This window comes from Crocodylus porosus, unplaced genomic scaffold (genome assembly GCF_001723895.1).
Source record: "Crocodylus porosus isolate Cpor-Errol unplaced genomic scaffold, CroPor_comp1, whole genome shotgun sequence".
Taxonomy (NCBI): domain Eukaryota; kingdom Metazoa; phylum Chordata; order Crocodylia; family Crocodylidae; genus Crocodylus; species Crocodylus porosus.
Genome location: NW_017728931.1, coordinates 42,146,510 through 42,157,540, shown reverse-complemented (window position 1 = coordinate 42,157,540; position 11,031 = coordinate 42,146,510). Strand labels below are relative to the sequence as shown.

General features: G+C 40.5%; 1 protein-coding gene across 1 annotated transcript in view; it reads right to left on the bottom strand.

The window, feature by feature from the left end:
• Positions 1-10,699, bottom strand: part of KDM7A (lysine demethylase 7A) — a 62,348-nt gene extending 51,649 nt beyond the window's left edge. The window contains exons 1-2 of the mRNA XM_019543890.1: positions 10,659-10,699; positions 8,999-9,084 (exon numbers count right to left, since the gene is read on the bottom strand). Coding sequence (XP_019399435.1) covers positions 8,999-9,084; positions 10,659-10,699 — 127 coding nt within the window. The remainder of the gene's footprint in view (positions 1-8,998; positions 9,085-10,658) is intronic.
• Between the last annotated feature and the right edge of the window lie 332 nt (positions 10,700-11,031).

The following is an 11,031-nucleotide window of genomic DNA, read 5'->3' as shown; positions in this document are numbered from 1 at the left end:
AGAAGTGCCACAGCAGATGCTTCCAATTTCACTTTTACCTTACAAGCTGGCATGCTCGTTAATAGAGCATGTAGGCTATTAAGGTGCCAGATAACTCAGCTTTTACTGTACACTAGAAAACATGTTGCATTACCTTTTTGAAGTAATCCACTCATAGCATCTGATGAAGTATGCCATTATCTACAAGAGTTTGTGCCTCTGAAATCAGTCATTTTCTGCCCTGCTTTCTGCTTACTTCATTTTTACCTTTTAGGCTACTAATTACTCATTAGGCCTGTGCAAAGTAGCTAGTATTCACTTCATATTTAAATTTGGCTGATTTAGGGGACAGTGATTCAAGTCACTGCCCCAAATCGATTCAGCCAAAACTGATTTGGAGATCTGGCTGCTGCCAAAGGTTGGCCAAATCTCCAAATCAAACAGGCTCCACCCCCTACCCACTCTCCCAGCCCTGTCAATGGATGCTCCACCTGGCCCCAGAATCCCAGCACTTTAAAAAAAAAACAAAAAACCCTGCACTCACCAGCTCCTGCCAGGCAGGGGGCAATCCCCACTGCCCCCCTCACTGCTCTGTGCTGCGTGGGGGGGCTCTGCCACAAGTCCCCAAAAGCCCCAAGGCTACTGCAGCAGCCAGTGAGTGCAGGGCTAAAAAAAACCAAGGACACTGGGGCTGGGCAAACAGGCAAGGGATGGAGGCTCATGGCAGAGCCCCACATGCAGCATGGGGCACTGGGGATTGCCCCCACACCCACCTGGCAAGAGCCAGTGAGTGCAGGATGGGGGGGGGGGTGAAAGCCAGGATATTAGGACTGGGAAGGGCAGCTATTGATGGGGCTGGGGTCAGAAAGGCACTCAGGGGGCCTGGCAGGGTTCCCTCCATGGTCCCTTCGCTCCTCCTTCAGCCCCCCCCCTTCCCCCTACTTACCAGCACAGAGTCTGGGTCCAGCTCCCAGCAGCAGCAAGCAGGGACTGCCAGAATCACCAAATCGGTTTGGACCTTTTTAATTGGTCTCCCAATTCAATTTGGAATTGGAGATTCAGCCGCCAAACTGGGCTGAATCTCCTCTGAATTGAATCAGCACCCAAAGCTTCACACCACCCTATTACTCATATCTTAATGCTTCATATTAGCACAACAATGACCCTCCCACTGGACTGCATCTGCAGTGAGTGATCTACTGGTCTACATGGTATGTTTGTCCCAAATTTTCAGAAGCAATCTGAGAATAAAAAAAAAAACCTCACATGTTCAAACTGCATGCCCACAATGTTGCACATCATCAAGTTAGCAGCATAGGCTTGAAAATTTGGGCCCCCTACATACACAGATGCTTCTCCAAGCAGTCATGTGCATTTGGTGCTCTCCTTACCAAAGGTCTATTTAATACTGTCTGAAACAAGAAAAATAAAGCAATTTGCCGGTATTTGTAAATTTGATCTTTTAGACTCAAACACAGAGCAGCATTTCTGTTGTTTTTTGTGTTTTGGGGTTTTTTTGTTTTGTTTTGTTTTTTAAGTACAGTCAAACCCAGAACCCAAATAATATCACCCCTCTTTATATCGCAATTAGTCTATTATCAAACCTTCCAACATCAATGATCAGTTTCCCCATGTAATAATGAAAAAAAAAGTCTGTTTATTGTCACTCCAGGCACTATAACAAATCTCTTAAGGTCAACAATCTGTGGGTAAAAAAAGAAAAAAAAACCCAATAACTTACTGTGTAATATCACAATTATCAAATGGTGTTTCAAGATTCAGTCACTTAACATACAATTACTGACAAAGTAATTTGCCTTGCTGAAGAAATATATGAAGATACAGAAATGAAAAAAGTTTTTTTTGTTGTTGTTGTTGTTATTATTATTATATGATAGGCTTTTCAGGTGCTTGGCTAAGCACCTATGAATTTAAGTCATCCCAGAGCATAAGAGTAGTTTGCGCAAGACTTCAGGGCCATGAGAGCAATTTCTGATGTTAAATTGCATAGGATGCATAGGGCTTTTACCATACAGTGCAAGTGCTCATGAAACTCTTGGGGATAAACAAGTATATATACTAAAAAAAAGGTCAGAAACAGTTAATTTTGGGGGAGGAAGGGGAATGGGAAGGAACTCAAAGGCTTAATAATACAGTAAAAAGTAAAGGTGTCACCCTGTGGGCAACTCATTGCCACAAGCAGCAGCTGTGTTTCAGGTAGAGGTGGTCTACGTGGGTCAGGAAAAAAAAAGTCATGTTGCCAAATATGGTAAGTAGTGCATGTAGCTGCCATAGTGGAATCCAAGATGGCTGCTGTCAATTCACATTTTGGTCAATATTTCAGCCCCTACTAGGGTTAGAAAATTAATTCCAATGATGAAACCAACATTGTATGAACCATCTCCTTTGTGGTAGTCATACTGGATTCCAACACAACTGCTACGAATTTACAGTTTTCTTCATTATTAGATACCCAAAAAGGCTTGCAAAATTGTTACATCAACTCTGTTGTGTTTCAGATTACCTAGACATGAAAACAGTTGATGGAGATTGTTGACTACAGACTTGCCCTTATTACCCTTAAACAAGTGTCACAATGGAGCCGACACCACCACTAAGTTCAGCAAAGCACAGAAGTACAACCTGGAATCAACAAGCTGGATCAGGTCTCAAGGTAAGTTCTCAGCCAATGATTAGCCAAAGTGCACCTGCGGGGATTATGCAAATAAATAAGGAACGCGTTCAATGTAGGACAGTTGCTGAATTTGACATTTGTTATGGCAGTATTCTTGACAGACTATCAAGTAGTGTTGATCTTATGTTACAAAATTCCAAAAGCCTCAATTGGCACCATTCTTGCTAGATTTCACACAAAGGATATATTGAGAGAGAGTGTTAAGAAAGTCATGCAAGGTAGAAGGTGAAAGGGAAACGATCAATATCAAGTAAAGAACATACTAGGACATCAAGCAAGTCTACTCTAGCAGTTCACTAGAGGACGTACATATTCAGCCAGAAATGTTCCAATCAAAAGAGACCGAGTTAAGTGCTGTCATTCGAATCAGTGAATGCAATACACAAAGCTGACAGAGAAGACTGAAGTGCTGCATTGCCAAATTGGTGTTGAAGACCTAATAGCTACTGAGGCATCCTACCATCCTGAATGCAGGCAGGAGGAGCACAGAAAACAAAAGTCTCTTATTCCCATTTGCACGTGGGGTTTGCACAAAAAGATATTCTTCTCTCTTCTGAAGCGAGTGCATGGCATCAAGCAACTGATGAAGTACGTGCCGGTTCTACACAGAAAAATGAGTACAGTCCGAAAGACATAGCCATTTAATAGAAGATGAAGGTGGTAAATGTCTTCTGACCACACAAACAAATGAAGTGAGAACTTGGACTTAGACATTTTGAATGCACGTGACAAAGGGAGAGAGATCGTGAACACCATTATCCAGAAGTGTCTTACTGCAGATGTTAACAAGAGCTTCTATGCAAACATAACCAAATCAAAACTGAAAACTTTCAAGAACGTAACATCAACTGTGGGGCAGCGCAGAAAAATGTAACGCAGACATAGAATGCAAAGATCCAGCAAAGGCTACTTGCAGCGACTGCAGCGCATAGAAGGTCTGATGTGGACTCTCTCCTACAGCATGAGCTGTCTGGATACCCTGCATCACTTTTTAAACCCAAAAAACACTCAGTGTGGCCAACAGGGAAGCCTCGTCACAGATCTTAATTGGAGATAAAACAGTAACTGTTCTGCCAGATACTACTTGTGAGAAATCAGCTGTTATTATCAAAGGCATGGCTCTTGTACAGAGACTAGGAAACCTGAAAACAGCATGAACATTTGGAGATTTGGCCGATTCCTTTCTGCAACAAGTGTTTGCCAACTATTCCACAAGGTGCAATTGAAATGACTCAGTTAAGGACTCAAGATACTAGGCTAATCCATAGAATCATTAGCAGCAGGTCTCGTACATTACTGGCATCATGGAGTAGTTTCATATCCTTACCAGCAAACAAAGAAAACTTAGTAAATTTTCGAAGTGAGAAGCTTCTTAAGGAATTGTGCCAATGTTTCCAAAGTACAATTGGTAATCATTTCGCCGATGGAAAAGCAGAGCACTACAACTCATGTGACCCTTCACAACTTCATTCACAGCAAGAGGTGGAAAAAAGAATGCTCTTACATGGCAACCATACAGTCAGAGATACTCCTATCTGGTACTTTCCTGCAATGACATGTATAGAGTGGTCCTTCTTCTATGGCAGTGGGTCTCAACCTTTTTTTGTAGCAGAACCCATTTGCAAACATCGATGGCCAGTCCTGACGCAGTGCGCCTCACTCCTGACCCACTGCCTCCTGCCCCCAACTCAGTGTGTAGGGTACGGTGGACCCCAAGCACCCCTTGCAGGCTGAAACTCTGCCAATCTGCAAGGGAAAAACCCACGATTTCCCATGTTTTTCTCCTTTAAAGGATAATCCATTTTTTAAGTTTGACCCTTTCATAAGATTGGGTTCAGAAACACCATTCTATAACAATCTTGCGCCCAAGGTCTGGATAAAGAGAAGCAACCTAGTAAGAGATTCATTCTAGTTCATGATATTGTCAGAATTGCTTGAGCCAGTCCACACATTTCTAACTGGACTCCACAGCATTACTGATTGTGACACCACCAGCCAGTTCAGTGATCACACTAAGAAAACTCCTTAGAAAGCGTTCATTCAACATCTACATCTATTGGATAGAACTAGGATGTAGGCCCAATGTTGATAAGGATTTGTACAGTTGTGTAGAAGAGTCTGTTGTGTTGCTGTTATCAGTCATCAACATCTTTGACAACCCTTCTGGACGTTAGAGTGAAATTATTCCATCAAGGAAAAGCTCTGGATAAACTTCTGCCTACATACAACTCTCTTGTGCAACATGTAAATCAAGCCAAATATCAAAGCCTAATCCATCATTACCATCAGCTGACCAATGTGGTTGGCAAGCTGTAAACAATGGTTATGTTCCTATCAAAATACACCTGAACCATTTTTAGCAGAATACCTCTGGATAACAAGTTGCTAGTGCAAGACAGGATACTGGGGACCAGCATGCTCGTGCAGAAGCAGGTTAATGTGCCATGCACTCCTGGCTGCAAGTGCTGAGACAGCATGTTGCAAGCCATATAATAACTACACAGATTCAGAAATAAATTCAAGTGAAGAGATCTGAAAAAAAATGCAATTACCTGTTGTATTAATGTATACATACTGCTGTATTACCATTATATTACTGGTGAATTAGATTATTAAATTGTCCCACTGCCTCAAGCTCAACATATGCCCATGTTTCATTGCCATCCAGTTATGCATTAATACCAGACTTACCCCCATTCTGAAATTTAAAAAAAAAAATTGTGGTTTTTAATTCAATACACTCAAACAAGTAGGCTAGCCTGAGTTATTTCCAGGGCTGAATCATAGAAAATTAGGGTTGGAAGAGGCCTCAGGAGGCCATCTAGTTCAAGTGCCTGCTCAAAGCAAGACCTTCTCCCTCCCCCCCTTCCTTCCACTCCCAACTAGATCATCCCTTGTCTAGCCAGGTCTTACAAACCTCCAAGGATGAAGATTTCATAGCCTTTCTGGGTAACCTGTTCCAGTGCTTTACTACCCTTCTGGTGAAAAAGCTTTTCCTAATATCTAACTTAAACTTTTCTTGCTGCAACTTGAGACCACAGTAATAACTGACCACAGTGTGAACATGAGCCAGGAGTGTGATGCTGCAGCCAGCAGGGCCATCAATACCCTGGCATGCATCAATTGATGCATCCCCAGCAAAACCAGAAAAATCATTGCAAAGAAGTGATTCTCCTGCTCCACTCAGCATTGGTGAGACTGCAGTTGGAGTACTGCGTACAGTTCTGGGTTCCGCACTTTACCAGGGATGTGGTAAAGCTTGCGAGAGTCCAGAGAAGGGCCACACATATGATCAGAGACTTGCATGGCAAGCCATACAAGGAAAGGCTGAGGGACCTGGGATTCTTCATCCTGAAAAAAAAGAAGGCAAGAGGGGACTTGGTAGCAGCTTACCACTATATCAGAAGCCTACATCTACGGCTCGGTGAACAACTGTTCCCCAAGACACCCTTGGGGAAAACTACGAGTAATGGTCACAAACTCCTGGAAAATAGTTTCGGGCTCAATATTAGGAAAAACTACTTCACAACTAGGGTGTCCAGACTGGAATAAGCTCCCTCCAGAGGTGGTGCGATCATCTACCCTGGAAAGCTTCAAAAGGAGACCAGACAGTCACTTTGCTGGGGCCACCTGACCCCCAGTTGTCTTTCCTGATTGGTGCAGATGGCTAGTTTTGCTGGAAATGCATCAATTGAGATGCAAAAAAATTGACATTTACCTCACTGAAACGGAAGGCTTTATCATTTCATTATTAGCTTGAAAGAATACAGATCAGATGTAGCAAAAAAATCAAGTTGCACAAGCACCCATGTCATGAGTTTTGCCTGTCAGCAGCTAGGGGTGGAGGGCCCAGAACACTCCGGCACCAATCTCCTTGACAGCTGGCAGGCTTTGTGGCCTCACCAGGAGCTACCATCCCTGCAGCTTTCACCCTGCTATGCCTTGACAGTGTCACCCATGTCATGAGTTTTGCTTGTCCTCAGCTTGAGGTAGTTTCTCCCAAACCCCTGCACTTATCTCCTTGAAATTTGGCAGGCTTTGTGGCCTCCACAGGGGCTAGGATGCCTGCAGTTTTGACTCTGCTGTGGCTTAACACATACACGTGATGCAAGTTTTGCTTTCAAGACTTTGGGGTGCCATTTCTCCAAACCCCCTGCACTCATCTCCTTGAAACTTGGCAGGCTTCATGCCCTCAGAAGGGGCTAGCAGACCTGCAAGATTCATCCAAATCAGGGCAGAAATTACAAAGTTATAGGCTGTTTTGTCCTTCCCCATTATATCCTATGGGCAAAATGTCAAAAGGGGGAACTGTTTCAACGGAACAGAACAGGCCAGCTGTTTTGACTCTAAACAAAATTCGAAATGGAACATTGTTCCATCAAAACATCATAAGGGAATGCTGCTGTTTCGCACAGCCCTACCCCCAGGTCCTTTTCTACAGAGCTGCTGTCCCACCAGTCGCTTCCCAGCCTGTACTGGTGCGTAGGGTAGTTCCGTCCCAAGTGCAGGACTTGACATTTCTCCAAAAGAACCTCATGATGTTCCTTTTATCCATCTATCCTCTGCCAAATTGCCATGATTGATAAACAGTAATGTTTATAAAAACCAAAATATTTAAACTTGTACAATACTAAGATTTAATCTGTGTAACAGCATATACTACGCACAAATTTTGGTATAACACACTAACAAGAAATTTAAAAGTCGTATTGCACAGAAGTCAGGCTTACAAGGTAGGAAGTAACTGACTGCAGTGTTTATCCAATGCTACCTAACACAGGGAAAAATTATTGTTTCAGTGTTTAAGACAACTGCCCACTGCCACCTCCACAAAATTAGAATTAAAAGAGTGAAAAAAATATTTTCTTCCCTTCAAATTCATAAAAGTGAAGATTTAATTTTCTTGTTAAAACACAAATACCACATCTCCTCTTTCACTCTGCAGAAACTCCATGCATCTAGTTGTGCTCATGTGAAGAACAAGGGAAATGATTCTTCAGCCAATGTAACCACACAATTAAGTAACCAATATACAATAGCACATCTATCAGACTTACTTCTCAAAAAATTGACATATTTACCTCATTAAAAAAGAAGGCTTTATCATTTCATTAATACCTTGAAAGAACACAGACAAGATGTAGCAAAAAAAAAAAAAACAATGTAGTTTAAAACAAGTTCAGCTACTCTGATAAGGTTCAACCTAATTCATCTGTGACCAGAAATGCCTATAACATCAGGCAAACTGCACACATGGTGCACTTCACTCAAGCTTAGAAGTGTACTGCATACAGAATGTTTCCTTTACTTCTGAAGGAAGAACACAAACCATAATTCACTGTTGAATAGGCTATAATAATTTTCATCTTGCTTCATTTAGGTATAGATGCTAAACATCCAGGGGAAGTCAAGGAGCTGAATGGAATAACATTCATTTGACATCTACTGGCAGAAACAGTTCTTAATTTTTTTTTCTTTCTACTTCTGTTCTCCACTCTAAGCACACGTTTATTTTAGCAAAGCTGTGTTTTCATCTGGTTTACTATTAACGAAGGTAATAGTGTTAGCTTCTATTGCTGACACTAACATCAAATACTACCAGAAGGGAGATTTTCCAGCATTCCACTCACTTATGACTTATGCTTCAAATGGATTTCACGAGAAGAGAATGGGGCTGAAAAGAACTCTCCGCTGCCAATTTGAATGGCACTTTATTATATTTCCAAGAAGCTACAGGATTACATGTGACCCTGTGTGGAAATTTACGTGCAAATCAAACCCTGGAACGCGAGGAAGCATGAACAAAAGTTCCGAGGACACAAGTGGCGAGATCCAATCTAGGTTGTAGCTCTCAATATTTCATTGGACTGCCTTTGTGTAAATCCTGTCATTCATGCAAGAAGGGGAAGACATGGGTCCTGCTGGGCTCTTCTTTTAATTCAGAGTTTTTCAATTTGAAAGTAGAAACTGATCTTCAATCCTTCCCAAGTTCCAAGTACTTCACCATACGTACCTCTCGCTATTGGCTCTGGGCACTCAACTACTCTTGTAAAAATTTCTCTACTTTTGCTTTAATCAAACAAAACTATAAAATATAACAACTGGGTTATCCACATGCTTGCGCACACACCTGCCTCCAGGCATCGAGTTACCTTCCAGAGCTTTTATTTTTCTTAACTATTTTTTTTCAGTTTAATATTAAACATAGCCTGTTAAACAATCACATTTATTGGGAAGTTCTTCTCAATAATCTTTTTCAAATTTTCGATTAAAAAGCAAAGCATATGGTAATTCAAATTTAAACTCTGAACACTTAATACTTACTTAAGGAGGTTCCATGAAGAAGTGCACAGTTAGGACAGTGGTACAAATCAATGTCAACAGCATGGTGCTCCTCTACGCCAACACAACTGAAAAAATTAAATTAGTAATGAGAACAAGGGGAAAAAAAAAAGTCAAGAGTATAAACCCATTCATTCTCACAATCAAAAAATTAGTCTAACAACATTGAATAGAGCAGACTATAGCTCTATTCATTCAGAACTTCAACAAGACAGCATACCAAAGCTACCACACGGTATCTGTCACTTTGAACATCTGCATAACTACTTTAACAGTGTGTAAATCATGGATTCAAAATGTAACCGGGAATACCACTTAAAGTATCTGATAAAATAACCAAAGGGAAACAGATTCTTTCAAACTTTTAACCAGAGTCCACAAGGTAGCTGCAGAAAGAAACAAACATCAGAGCTTTGATCTTAATTACAGGAAACAGGGTGTGCAGGGCAATTAAAGCAATTCTCTTTATAAAAGCAAAGCCAGAAAAAAATTGTATTACTGAAGTCTAAGTGCTGGTAATTTACAGAAAACATCAAGGAAGCTTTACTGCTTCCCATGTGGCAGCATGTGTCTTCTTGTATACTGCAAAAAAGCGCATGGATGACTATTCCCTCAAATAATCAACAGGAAATGAGGTACAATATTCATTTTTTCCTAATTCTTTCCTTTGTAATAGTAGCTGTTTAAAGAGCAAAAAAATCACACCAGAAAATGTGCATTTCTTTCAAAAGAAAAAGTAGACATTTCAAGGACCATTTGAAGGACTTAACTCAGGTAGCATATACTTTTTCCAAGATAAAAGTGGGATTTGTGGCACTGTTCATTTTATAATACTAGTTATAAAAATACCTACAGTAGGATATTTAGAAATAATCTGGTATCTGGACTAAATGTTACAATGTATTACTTCCTTTCTTAGAAGGATATCAACAAAATGATGGATTTAAAAGAACAGCAGGGGAAGAAAAGATTAGCCTGTCTGTTCAAGGTAGCTAGATATCAAAGGAACTATTGCCAGTGATATTTTGCAAAAGTTTCAAAATCACTGGAGATTGACTAAATAGTGAGGCACTGTTTATTTAGAATACTTTGCTGATTATCTTTAAACTATTTTTTCTGGTAGGCATCAAATTCTGCCAAATTGTTCCCCCCCCACCACCCTCAAAGAGTAAGACTTGTTTGTTCATTAAGAACACTAAAACAATGTGGATTTTTTTTTTTACATCCAGAGATTAATAAAATGAACAAGAGTAATATCTGTGATAGTAATAATCTAGTTGCATTAGATTTATTGATACTACTGACATGTAAAATAGGCTGGTAGCACATTTAGGCAATATAATGCAACACAGCCTCCAACAACCAATAGCAACATGTTATAAGACACAACATCTATAGTAGATTGGTTCATAGATTGTAAGGCTGGAAGGGACCTCAGAAGATCATCAGATCCAGCCCCTGGCACCAAGCAGGAAAGATAACTGGTTAGAATAGCCCAAGCGGGTGGTGCCATAATTGACCTGTCAAGAAGACAACCATCAAAGTTAATTAATACCCATAAAAATCACTACTTCCTAGGCACCCTTTACCACATTCAGTCACAAGTTACCCGTTTCAATTTAATAAAAACTGAATATTTTACTTCCATCTTCTATTGATTATTTCACTTCTACCGAGAGCCATGGTTACATGCTGAACTTTCTTAATAGTAATCGATATCAAGCCTATAAAATACCTTTTGAAGTTTAAGTCATAAAACCAATAAAACCCTGGTTAGCACCAGTCAACACAAATACTTACAGCCTGAACAATATATTGAACTACACCCTTAAAAACCAAAAGGTCTGACTTGCTTGTCAGTGTACCAATCACAAACTTGACAAGCAATTGTCCAAAGTTCCCCCATAAATATTCACATATACAAGTATGGTTTTGAACAGTCATCCCACTCTCTCACCTAATTCCTATTCAATTCTGTCTTAAAACTTCAGCTCTAAGCATTATAAAATAAAAAA